The 12855-nt window shown below is 36.0% G+C and overlaps 2 protein-coding genes across 3 annotated transcripts; both read left to right on the top strand.

Moving 5' to 3' along the window:
- The first annotated feature begins 2438 nt into the window (after positions 1-2438).
- LOC122279468 lies at positions 2439-6096 on the top strand. The gene is made up of 4 exons (XM_043090148.1): positions 2439-4377; positions 4453-4996; positions 5089-5176; positions 5290-6096. The coding sequence occupies exons 1-4, from the start codon at positions 2439-2441 to the stop codon at positions 6094-6096; spliced, it is 3378 nt and encodes a 1125-aa protein (XP_042946082.1).
- Positions 6097-7333: 1237 nt separating this feature from the next.
- LOC122280042 lies at positions 7334-9746 on the top strand. 2 transcript variants are annotated; one of them, XM_043090997.1, is made up of 6 exons: positions 7334-7598; positions 8352-8553; positions 8674-8912; positions 9028-9237; positions 9365-9457; positions 9555-9746. In XM_043090997.1, the coding sequence occupies exons 2-6, from the start codon at positions 8355-8357 to the stop codon at positions 9678-9680; spliced, it is 867 nt and encodes a 288-aa protein (XP_042946931.1). In that variant the 5' UTR covers positions 7334-7598; positions 8352-8354; the 3' UTR covers positions 9681-9746. The 2 variants fall into 2 exon arrangements, with proteins under 2 accessions (XP_042946931.1, XP_042946930.1); XM_043090996.1 differs by having other exon boundaries at positions 7334-7626.
- Positions 9747-12855: the final 3109 nt, after the last annotated feature.

The following is a 12855-nucleotide window of genomic DNA, read 5'->3' as shown; positions in this document are numbered from 1 at the left end:
CGACCGAAAAGTAGCCGCAAAAACACCAATTTACTGTTTGGAGAAAAAACATCTGTCGAGTTTTTGAAAGAGCCGGAAAAACCACTTGTTGCAGCGAGAAAATGCCGCCGTAAATAAACGAGCCACAAAAAGCATTTAAAAGTACATGTTACGGCTACATTTTATCGCCGTAAAAAAAAAGAGCCGCAAAAAATGGGTTTTACGTATATGGAAATTGTTACGGCGATTTTAAACCGCGACAATATTAATCGGTGCATGTTATTGTAACCGGTAAGTAATTAGATTTAGTGTTTTGACCTGTTATGGCAATATCTAGGCGCTGTAAAAGGTAAAAACCTGTGTAATATTATGAAGGGAAAAGAACCCCTGAACACAAGACCCTCGATGCCTCCCCTCTACTCTGTCCCTCGTCCCGTGAGTATTTCTTGCAATTTTTTGCTCCCACAACGTTCCACCACCTGCTGCAGCCTTCTCTCCTCCTCACAACCCTGGTGAGTCTCTCTCTACCATGATCTTAGTCTCTCTCTCTCTCTCTCTCTCTCTCTCTCTCTCTCTCTCTCTCTCTCTCTCTCTCTCTCTCTATTGAGCAAAACGTATGAGAGGCTTTTGTCTTCTGGTATCTATTTCTGCTTTTCATATGCCATATTTCTTGCTAAATTATTGTGAATATATAAAAGATTGTTAGGATACGTAGTGTATTTGGATCTGTACTAAGTAAGTCACTGGGTATTTCGATTACAACAAACCCTTAATGAAAAGTGTTTATGTCCAGAAGGTGTTTGTGAATTTTCTCAAAAGAGCCGCACCTGGTATGACATGTGATTGGGTGATTACTTCAAACGTTTTTCTTAAAGAAGAAAATTCTTGCAAAAAATATTAATATATATGTCTTTAATCTAGCAAGTTAATCACGACAAGGGTCAGTTTGTTTAAAATAGAAAGAGCCGCACCTGGGCAATTTAATCATTGCAAGCCTTGAATTTTGCAATTGCTTTTGGGTTTTCATTTTTTCTTTTTCATTTTTTTTGTTTTTTTTTTTTTTTTTGTATTTGTCCTTATAATATTTTGATGCTAGATTGTTTGGGAAGATGAATGGATCGATTATAGTCATATAGTATATGCAAAGCAATGGAAGAGTACTATTTAAAAAAGCGATAATGACAAATGCTTAATTTGTCTATAAAATAATCTCACAAAAATAAATTTTGTGCTACTTATAATGACTTAATGTGATTTATTATCTCAACTTTGTTGTAAAAAAATTATATACAGCATAAGGTACCATTTGTTATCACACCACACTTTATGATTTAACTTGGTTGCATATTTGCCCTGGACTGTGAAGTGAAGTGTGGTTATAAATGACATCTCTTTAACATACATAAATAAAAGGCAAATAAGTGGACTTGTTGGATTGTATTATTCATTTGATAAGCGACTTAGGAGTATGAGGACTCAATCCCCTGTATAAATCATGAGGTGTTAATCACATATCATAAGGCTACTGAGCAGGAAGAGTTTATTTAATGGATTAACACTTGCCTCCTTGCATAAGATTAGCTGAGAGTTATAAAAAAAATATAACCTGACATCTCTTTAACATACATAAATAAAAGGCAAATAAGTGGACTTGTTGGGTTGTATTATTCATTTGATAAGCGACTTAGGAGTATGAGGATTCAATCCCTTGTATAAATCATGAGATGTTAATCACATATCATAAGGCTACTGAGCAGGAAGAGTTTATTTAATGGATTAACACTTGCCTCCTTGCATAAGATTAGCTGAGAGTTATAAAAAAATATAACCTGAAATCTATACTAAAATTCAAATCTAAAATTATAGTAAACAATATAATATATGGCACATGTAGCACAATTTTGTGTCAAGCTATATGGTACTAAGTATTGTTCAGATTAAGATAATGTGAGTAAATCAAGGTTGTAGATTTATTGGCCAAATCACCACTTAAATATGTTGATGCACTCGCTATTATCATATATGTTTTGACTTTGTCTTGTGATTTGGTTTAGGGATGCAAGGTAAATGTTGCTTGTTCTTGATTAGGTGGGTTCTTCTTCCAACCATATTAGCTAAAGTTGCTCTTTTTGGTTCTTTAGCAGCTTAGTTGGTGAAAAACCAATCTTGTCAAACATGCATAGCATTGATTTATACAACTGTAAAGTTCTAGCCATGTCCAAGAGGTCTTTAGATGGGCTATATTTTTGCAAGTGTCCATGCTCTTTGCACAATAGAAACATTAAATTAAACTAAATTATATTAAATGAATAAACAAATAAAATTTTGAAATTGCGGCATGATGGTATAAATAAATTTAAAATGCTAAGATTTTGGTAAAATATATATTCTGAGTACTTGGCATTGAGTTGCATTTTTTGCCTATTCTTTTCTTTGACATATATGTACGGCTTTTGTAGATGGACAAAAGTTGGATGCTAATCACTGATAGACTTAGGTCTAGCGAATATGCCAATGGCGTTAAAGAATTCATTACTTTGGCCCGATCTCATGCTAACGGTAGTGATGAAATTCGTTGTCCATGTACCCTATGCTCGAATAATTATTTCTTACCTTTTAGTGAGGTCGAAAGACATTTGTTCATTAGGGGTATTGATAAAAATTACACAGTGTGGATATTTCACGGCGATGAGGAATATTTATCTTTAAGTGATGATGATAATCTTCACGATTCCCCACATGATGATCAATACATTGATGACATTGATATTATGTTAGAAGACATTCAGGCTGGCAGATTTAGTGGTGTGCCTTCAAACGAGTCATTCAATGGTGGGGGTACAACCTCAGTCGAACCTGAGTCAACCAAATCTTTCGATCAGTTGTTGGTTGACGCACATCGTCCTCTTTATGAAGGTTGTACAAAGTATTCAAAACTTTCATTTCTTGTCAAGTTGTTGCACATTAAGACATTGGGTGGTTGGAGTGTGAAGTCATTCGACATGCTTCTACAATTATTGAAATCAGCTTTTCCCAATGCCCTTTTGCCTAACTCATATCAAGAGTCACGTAGCTTGTTACGAGGGTTGGGCTTTACTTACACCAAAATCCATGCTTGTCTGAATGATTGCATTCTTTATTGGAAAGAAAATGCAGATAAAGAAGAGTGCCCAAAATGTAAGGTGTCAAGGTGGATATTCAGCAAAAGTAAGCAAAAAAATATTCCTCAGAAGGTCCTGCGACATTTCCCACTGAAGCCAAGATTACAAAGACTGTTTATGTCCCAAAAAATAGCAGCTGAAATGAGATGGCATAGAGACCAGCGCATGAATGAGCATGGTGTTCTAAGACATCCTGCTGACTCTGAGGTCTGGAAGGCATTTGATCAACAATATTCTTGGTTTGCTCAAGATAGCCGCAATGTTAGGCTTGGTCTAGCTAGTGACGGTTTCAACCCATTTAATAATTTGAGTAAACCATATAGTATATGGCCAGTTATACTTGTCCCTTACAACTTGCCCCCGTGGTTATGCATGAAAGATCAATTTTTCATGACTTCACTCCTGATTCCCGGACCGAGGTCACCAGGCAATGAGATCGATGTTTACTTGCAACCTCTAATAGATGAACTAATTGATTTATGGGAAAATGGTGTTGATACTTACGATGCTATGACAGCTCAGACGTTCCGATTACATGCAACTTTATTTTGGACAATTAACGATTTTCCTGCATACGGTAACCTTTCTGGTTGGAGCACTAAGGGAAAAATGGCATGTCCATCGTGTAGGCAAGAAACAGATTCGATGTGGTTGACATATAGCCGAAAGCATTGTTATATGGGTCATCGTCGATTCCTGCCATCGGGTCACAATTGGAGAAAAAAGAAGAGTATTTTTAATGGCAGTGTAGAACATCGTGAACCACCTGCACACTTGGCAGCTGAAGATATCATCAATGAGATACAAAATATTCCCTTCAATGCTGATTTTGGAAAAGCAAATAAAAAAAGAAAACGTACCACTGAGGAGTTGAATTGGACGAAAAAAAATATATTTTTTCAATTGCCATATTGGTCTCGGCTAAAGATTAGACATAATCTAGATGTTATGCACATTGAAAAGAACATATGTGACAACATTTTGGGAACATTGATGAACATAACCGGAAAAACTAAAGATCATGTCAACGCACGCCGTGACCTTTCCAATCTTAATATAAGGAAGGAATTACAACTAAATCAAGATGGACAGCGCATCACTATGCCACATGCATGTTTTACCTTGTATGGAGTTGAGCGGACAGGTTTCTGTAATTGGTTGCATGATGTTAAATTTCCTGATGGCTTTGCTTCTAATATTGCGAGATGTGTTAGTGTTGTTGATTGTAAAATCTCTGGTATGAAAAGTCATGATTGCCATATCTTCATGCAAAGATTACTTCCTGTTGCAATTTCTGGATACCTATGACAAGATATACGATTGGCACTGACTGAATTCAGCACTTTTTTCAAAGAGTTGTGTGCTAGAACGTGTAAAGTTGATGTCTTAGAAAGGCTTCAGGCTGATATCGCTATCATTTTGTGCAAGCTTGAGATGATATTTCCACCTAGCTTCTTTGATGTAATGGTCCACTTAGCCTACCATTTGCCACGTGAGGCCTTGCTTGCGGGACCAGTTCAATATAGGTGGATGTACCCATTCGAGAGGTATTTGGGCAAATTTAAGAAGTATGTTAAGAATAAGGCTCGCCCAGAAGGGTCAATAGCAGAGGCGTATATCCATGTAGAATGCTTAAATTTTTGCTCCATGTATCTCCACGATGTTGAAACTAGGCTAAATCCACAAGAACGGAACTTTGATGGCGGAGAACATGGTGTACAAGATGGCTTACGGATTTTTAGACAGAAGGTACGACCCATGGGTGGCGCATCACGTCACCAACTTGACAAGCAGCTTTTCGTAAAAGCCAATTGGTATGTGCTTAACAATTGCGAAGAGATTGGGCAATACCTCAAGTAAGTTACTTCAACTACTAACCCATGTATATTATTTCAATTGTACCATTATTTTTGTCTATCTTATTAACTGTACCTCAACTTTTCTACAGTGAGCATTATATGCAAATTAGTGAAGATTATTCAGATAATGTTGACTGTATGCATGCTGCGCAATTTCCAAGTTGGTTCAAGACACGTGTATGTCATGCAAGTTTATAATACCAATCCAAACATTTTTCATGCATGTATTTTGTTTTATCAATAGTCAAAAGTTGTTGTTTGATGATGTTCCTTGTTGCAACATGTGGTAGATTCAAAATCTGTGTGTTTCCAATCCTGGTGAAGTCTCGGAGGATTTATATGCTCTAGCGTGTGGTCCTGATCCTTGGGTTGCATCCTATTCTGGTTGCATCATAAATGGCATACGGTTTCACACGAGGCAACGTGAAGAACATCGACGAACCCAAAATTCAGGTGTCCTAGTTATGGGTGAACTAGGCACCCAAAGTGTCGAGTTCTATGGTGTACTAATAGACATTCTGGAATTTCGTTACATGGGATGGCGTCGTGTGTATGTATTTAGATGTGAATGGTTTGACATCTCTGATCCCAGACGAGGGATTCGTGTGGGCGATCATCTAACGAGTGTGAATATGTCCCGAACGTTTTATAAGGATGAGCCATTTGTTTTGGCGTGTCAAGCTTTACAAGTATTTTACCTAAAAAATAGTAGCCTCACTGGTAATTGGTATGTCGTGCAAAAGGTTACAAATAGAAATGTATATGACATTCCACAAGCACCTGATTCTGATGATGATGCATCCGAGGCTAGTGATGTTGATGCATACCAAGAGGATAATTCATCTGCTGCATATGTCTCGGTCCAATTCGATGACGGTGGTATTGTTACTCCAATGCACAGGCTCGATGTTGAGGCTACTCAGATTGATGCGTCAATCATGGGGGATGCTAATCGCAACAATGATGATCATACTTTTATCAATGATGATAACAACGATACCAGTTCGGCTTACAGTGCCGACCACGAGGGAAGCACGGAAGGAGATAATCCCTCGACAGATGATGATAATCTCTCAATAGATGAAGATACAAACTAGCCCAGTGGTAGATATGGTTTAGTGCTATGCCAAAGAAAGCATTGTTCAGCTCTTGAAACAAGTTTAAAATAGCAGCAAATATCTACTGTTTCTAATGATGGAAATTGACAAGGTAAATATATTCTACCCTGGTTTGTTTATTCTTGTACCTACCTAAATAGCAGGATTATTAACATTCCATTCTATGGTAAAGATAGGGTGTTACTTTGAGTAAATTTTCAAATGAACTATAAAGGGGACATGCTGCTGATCCTATATACTTGAATGTTGGAGCTGAATACATCCTGGGCGATTTTCATGTGGACATAGTGTTTGTTGTAATTATTGAGGTAAGCAACAAACACTGTTTTAGCTACTGCTATAGGGTGTTCTTCCTTCTCTTGACTTATTTTATTGAGTATTAAATATAGTTAGTGATTTCTAATTTTTTTTTTCAGGTTATGACTAGATAGAGTCTGTTCAAGACTCAAATCCACATAGCTTGATGGAGTCACCAGCGGCTCATCAATCATGATGGATAAATTCTTCCATACAAGTTTTAGGTGTGTTAAGCAAATGAGAGAAGCTATAGCTACTGCTTAGCTATCATAAATTCTAAAAAAAAATCATTCAGATGATATTTGTCAAATGGCATAAAAAGGCAGGGTTGCTATCTGTATTTAACTTATTAGCTAAATGAAGAGGAGATATTGATGGAATAAAAAATAATTTGAACATGACATGCACAGGTCAAATTCTTGAAATGGTCTGAAATAGTCATAATCATGGCCAATTTTATAATCCAGCATTTTTGAAAAAGATAACCCTTTGCTGCCTACATAATAATAATTTTTATATTTCATGATGGATACAAAATCTGGTGCAAAATGAATGATTAAAGGTTATATATATAAATGGATATTATTATTATTTTTTGATAAGAATATATAAACGGATATTATTGCAGTGATCATATGCCAATTTTGGATTTTGGAAGTTATCTGTATAGCACATGCATGGTTCGAATACCCATGGATTGAACTTGGACATAAATTTATAACAAGTAGAAAAGTAAATAAAATGGCATAAAAGAAAAGAAGATATTCCTTTTAAGTGTTGAGGACAAAAATCTGGCGGGATGGGCTTTATTTAGTTGGGCGGGAAGTAACAAGATTGGGGGACAAGTGGGTAATTTTTCCACTTTTCAGATTTAAAGTCCCAATGCATGTAGGAGATCGAGACAGCAGGAGAGGGATATTTTGCTTCCTTTCAGCAGGCCGTGTACTTAGTTCACAGCTCCATATCTCTCCAAACTTTTAGTTCCCAAACATGAGATGACCTAAATCTTTGGAGCGATAATTTTTGGTCACTTTGCTATGCAGGAGCTGATCAATTAGAGCCTGGTAGGTTCAATACAAAAGCCCAGGCTTAAGCTGCAAATTTGAAGCTGAAGTCCTGATCCTTGTTGTCGAGTGAGGGTTTTTCCCAGACGAGGAGGTTAATTTATATTGCTTTATGATAGGGTAATTTCCTGGGTCTCTTTCACGTCAGGTTAGTCTATAGGGGGTTATTGTCTCTTCATTTTTTGTTTGAAATAGTTATTGTATTTTCTCTTTCAACTTATTTGTTAGTTTATAGTGATTTGTTGGGCAAATTTGAGGTAGTGATTTTCTGAGATATTTAAAACTATTTCTAACAAAGTGTTAGGTTGGGATCTGAGTACTTCACCATCATTCTCACATTAGGATTGAGCAGTTTGTGTGCCATACAACTTTTTAGATGCTGTTTTATAAATATTTGTAGTTAATTTGTCATAAAAAGTGCTATGATGTGGCGTGTGGTTCTTATATATATTAGAAATATTAGTATATGGTAACTCCATATTCAGATTTTCATGAATTTGATGTTGTATTCTATATCATTCTGTGCAGCACTAAAGATCCTGTTTTATAAATACTTGTAGATAATTTGTGTTTACATAATGATCATCACCGATAGACTTATATAGTTGCTCCTCACTAAGTCCATATACGTACATATATACCAAAAATATATAACATTTTTAAATGCTTCTACTTGTCATTAAATTTTAATTTTGCTATAAAGGTTAAATCTTGACTCCATGTTGTTTCAGGCTTTGAGTATAGCGACTTTAATTCTTACCTCCTATTGTTGTGCCTTGCACCTTAGATGGTGCCCTAAATGCTCTAAATTTGCAGTATTTCTACAAATTGATAGCTTAGTAGTTAATAACAAATATTTATATCAACTTGTAGAACATGCCACTAATTGGTAGAGGCAGAACACGACGTAGATTAGAAGGCACAACTGAAGCAAGAAATACAACACCTATTGCTGCCCTCAATCTTAGAGATGATGGAAATTTAAGCTCGGACAACTCAACCCAACAACCGGATGACGTCCCGAGTATAGAACCCTATTCCCCACCAGATGTTGATTCACCTGGAAACACGAATGGTGATGGTTTATTTAATTTTTTGCCTATACACATTTGTTAATTTGGTTCAAATAAGTTGGTGAGATATTTGACTGGGCAAAGGTGTCAATTAATATAGTGGCTTATTATATATATGTTAGGACCGCCTACTCGAAAACGTGGGCGTGGACCAGCTAAGAGTACGGAGTTTGAGAAGCTTCGCAAGCATGGGAAGATAACATTGAAGATAAATGATGGTGAGACTTCACCTTGCTGTGAAAACTATGTTGTGTTTACAACGAGGGTTACTTGGATATTGAAGCACCATGGCGACTTGAGTCATCCTAGTTGGCATGATGTACCAGAAAATGAACAGCAAGAGTTGATTAGTCGTGTTCGGGTAATACAACACCAACTACATGCATGTTCCAATTTAATTTCTGGATTTGAGGTTGTTAATTTAAATGTTAATTTCTAGTAATGAACATTAATAGATAAAAGTTGTTTGTCTCTAGGCTGACTTTTTCCTAGATTGGACAAAGAAAAATCATTGCGACACAGTAATGAAGGCTTTGAGGAAGAGGTTCAATCACATTCGGTATGATCTGCATAAAAGATACAAGCAGTATGGGACTAATGAAGAAGCGCTAGCCAATGGCCCCCATTTGGTGAGCCCAGAAAATTGGGTGAAGTTATGCAGTAGATGGTCAAGTGAGGGGTTTAAGGTAAGTCCCCTAAAGAATAAAGTTAATATTGGTCATAATGTGATGATTAATGGATTAGTTATAGTTTTATATCCTGCTTCTGGATGTGTGTCTTCCTCATTATTCAAAATTATTTTATGAGTTGCAGATGATATCTGAGCGAAATAAATGTAATAGGGAAAAGCAACAAACTAACCACACAACTGGAAGAACCTCATTTGTGCGGCTACTGGAAATGAGGGTAAGAATTAGATAGTGGTTTGTAAAATTAAAAGTTGGTATAAACGTTGCATTTGTTATTGATTAGTTTAATTAATGCAAGCTGGTTCTGGTTGTAGTCAGAGAATGATGGTGATAATTTGGTTGATTTTTTCAAAGAGGTGAGGTGGTCAAAGAAGAAGGGGACATTTGTGACTCCCATGATGGAAGAAATGCATGTGAGTGTGTTTCCTATTTTGCTATGAAATGTATCAAATTGTATTGTACAAAGTTCTTTAACCCAAAGTGTGATTTAATGGTGTTGATTAGAACAAGATGGCAGTCAAGATGTCTGAACTTGAGCCTGAGAAGCGGACTAAGGAGGCAGCTGCAGAAGTATTTAGGGAGGTCCTAGGCCATAGGTCAGGATATGCAAGGGGACTGAGCGAGATGGTCATTCCCGAGTCTTCTAGACAACGCACAAATGAACGAGTTGCTGAATTATCAGCAACTGCCGCGAGGCATGAGAAAGATGCTGAGTACTATAAGAGGCAGCTTGATGAATTAAGGGGGAATGTTGAAGTAATTTTGGAGCGGCAACAAGAATACGACAAGTTTATGAATACATATATGTCAGAGAGGCAGAACCAAGGCGAGTCTCATAGAGAGACTTAGGAACCTGCATGGCTAGCTTTTTTATTAAAGATAAGTTTTTTGTGATTTTGGGTAAGAAGATTACATTCAGTGTAATATAATATAAAACAATCATAGGAATATATGCTAACATTTTGTTGATGCTTGTCAGATTGTGGGACATGGAATGATCTTTTGTAATGGTTTTTTGGAGCTGTGGGCAGCAAGAAGAAATGAGGTTGGAATGATTTTTTGTAAGAGTTTTTTGGAGATGTTGGCAGCAGGAAGAAATGAGGCCCTGGAAATGAGATCAGACCCTGCATATGAGTTGCATCAATCATGTGAACAATCCTTAGCCTCTTTTATATAGATATATATAAATATATATATATACATATTGGAATATTCATATTCCCTTGTTGAAACTTATCATTGGTTGAGCTAATTTTCATGATGACACTCGTTGGTACAAAGGACTTTGATGACAATAGATTAGACAACATGATAGATCAGCTAGATTTGTATATACAGATGTCCTGAATGAGGAGCACTGAATTGGTAGGCCAGGATGCATGTTTAAAGGTAAGTTATTTGAATGCAAATTTTGGCATTGGACCTAGGACTTAAAATGTGTTTTTTGTTAATGCATATATATATATATATATATATATATGTATGTATATCTGGTTATGCATGAATGAGTATATAGTATTAGTTAGGTTGGCCCATCTATATGTACCCACTATCCATTTACCAAATAATAAAAGTAGTCATTGATTGTCTATATTAGTATTTAGTTTGAAAATATCTACATTTCTATTAGTTGTCTGGTTATGGTGATTGGTATGTACGTAAGATGCTGATTAATTACAACTGTTTACATCTTGTAATTGCAATAGATATCACCTTCTATAGCTTCCTTTTTAATTACAGATTGTTAGTTATATATACTGATTGTTAATATCACTCATCAACTGTTTATATATCATCTGTACGTAGGAATTTGTGATGCCATAATTTCTGATACAGTGGACCTGTAAAGAGCTTGATTGTTTGCCAAGCTGTAAAGAGGAAAACTGGTTTGTAAAGAGCTGTGAATTTCAAAAGTGGATGGACATAGCTTCCCAGATTGACACTACATCAGCATGCCAATGTTTGAAGGCTTGCTCTTAGGAACACTGGTTAGAAAGATGAGTTATGGCATTAATTTATATATATATATATATGATCAGCAGACCTATAATGTTGGCATGTGTATAAGTTAATTAGAAGAACCTGGATGTATTTTGGATATATAGATAGTTGATCATCAAGAGTGTTATTGTGTTGATGGGGAGTGAATATTGTATTGGATATTGATTATAGAATTATCAATGCACGATGAAATTATCAATTTGAATGAATGTGATGATATTATGCTTTATTTCCTGATTGTATCGATCCCTAATTATAAGTAATCAGCAGGCGTTTATTTTATGATATTATATAGGGTACAGCAAGAAGATAATTTTTTCCGGCTACCCATTTCTAATAAAAAAGCAAAATTCACTTTTACACTGCATGCCTGCCACCATAAATTAATTCTGGCGTTAAAAGTAGCCATGATTATTGCTGCCTAAAAGCTAATTCTAATGGTGAAATATTTTATTACGGCGGTGCGTATTGTAGCCGTGAAAGATTTCTGATTCCTTTTGAGAGTGACATTTACTGGCGACACAAAACAGCCACAACAATTCAATTTCAGATATTAATCATGTAACCAATAAAGTTTTCCTGCGGCAACATATTATCGCCGTAAAATATCAATTATACTGGCGATAAAGTGCATATTATTTCCGGCTACTTTGTGTACCTATTGCGGCGAGATTTGGCCGCCGGTAAAAGGCATTGTCGATAACAGTAAAAACAAGCTGGAATTTTCTTTCTGGCGCTAGTCAATAGCGGCTACCGTTCGGCGATAAAAATTAAGCCGGAATTATTTATTTCCGGCTATTTATTATCTTTTTCCGACTATATTATTTCGCCGGAAAAGCCTATAATTCTTGTAGTGTTTTTTGATATTATAACAAATGTAATTGACCAGAATATTATATATACGTACGCATGGTGCATGACATGCTTGCATGCTGTACTGACGCATGTAGCTAGAAATTAAGCAGCTTGACACAAGGGTCCTCTTCTTTTTTTGATCTACAGCTCCCTGATTCCTTAAAAAATACTCGTTCACACGATAAATACTGTTTGATATAAATAACAAAGTAATAATCAGGACACAATCATTTTACAAATTCATAATAAATTATGAATTTTTTTAAAACTCCAATGCACCAAAATAAAAAATTAGTCCGCAAAGTCAAAAAACAATATTTTATTATAGGATTGTGCGCTAATCGTGCCATTTTGTAAATATTATTATCTTGGATAAAGCCATTTTGTCGCTCGGACGGTACTGCACAAGTGTACCACTCGAAAAAAAATAATTTTTTTTTTACTTAATAATTAAGAAATAAATTTTAAGTATATTAATGTATTTTTTTTTTACTGATTAAAAAAGTGATTAAAAAATTATAAAAAAAATTTACACTAGACGATAAGGGTGGGGCGGCAGAGTAGCCCCACCCTATTATCTCAATTGTCTGCCCATAAAAAATAAAAATAAAATAAAATAAAACAAGGGAAGCAAATCGTGGCTAGGACTGTTCATGCGGGCCGGATTTGGCCCGGTCCGGCCCGGAAACCAGATAACCGGAATTCCAGTTATGGGTTTCGGCCCGGATTTGATCCGGGCCGAAACCCGCATTAGACAAA

This window comes from Carya illinoinensis, chromosome 10 (assembly GCF_018687715.1).
Source record: "Carya illinoinensis cultivar Pawnee chromosome 10, C.illinoinensisPawnee_v1, whole genome shotgun sequence".
Taxonomy (NCBI): Eukaryota; Viridiplantae; Streptophyta; class Magnoliopsida; order Fagales; family Juglandaceae; genus Carya; species Carya illinoinensis.
The sequence above is the reverse complement of the archived record's forward strand: the minus strand, read 5'-3'. Positions and strand labels throughout refer to the sequence as shown.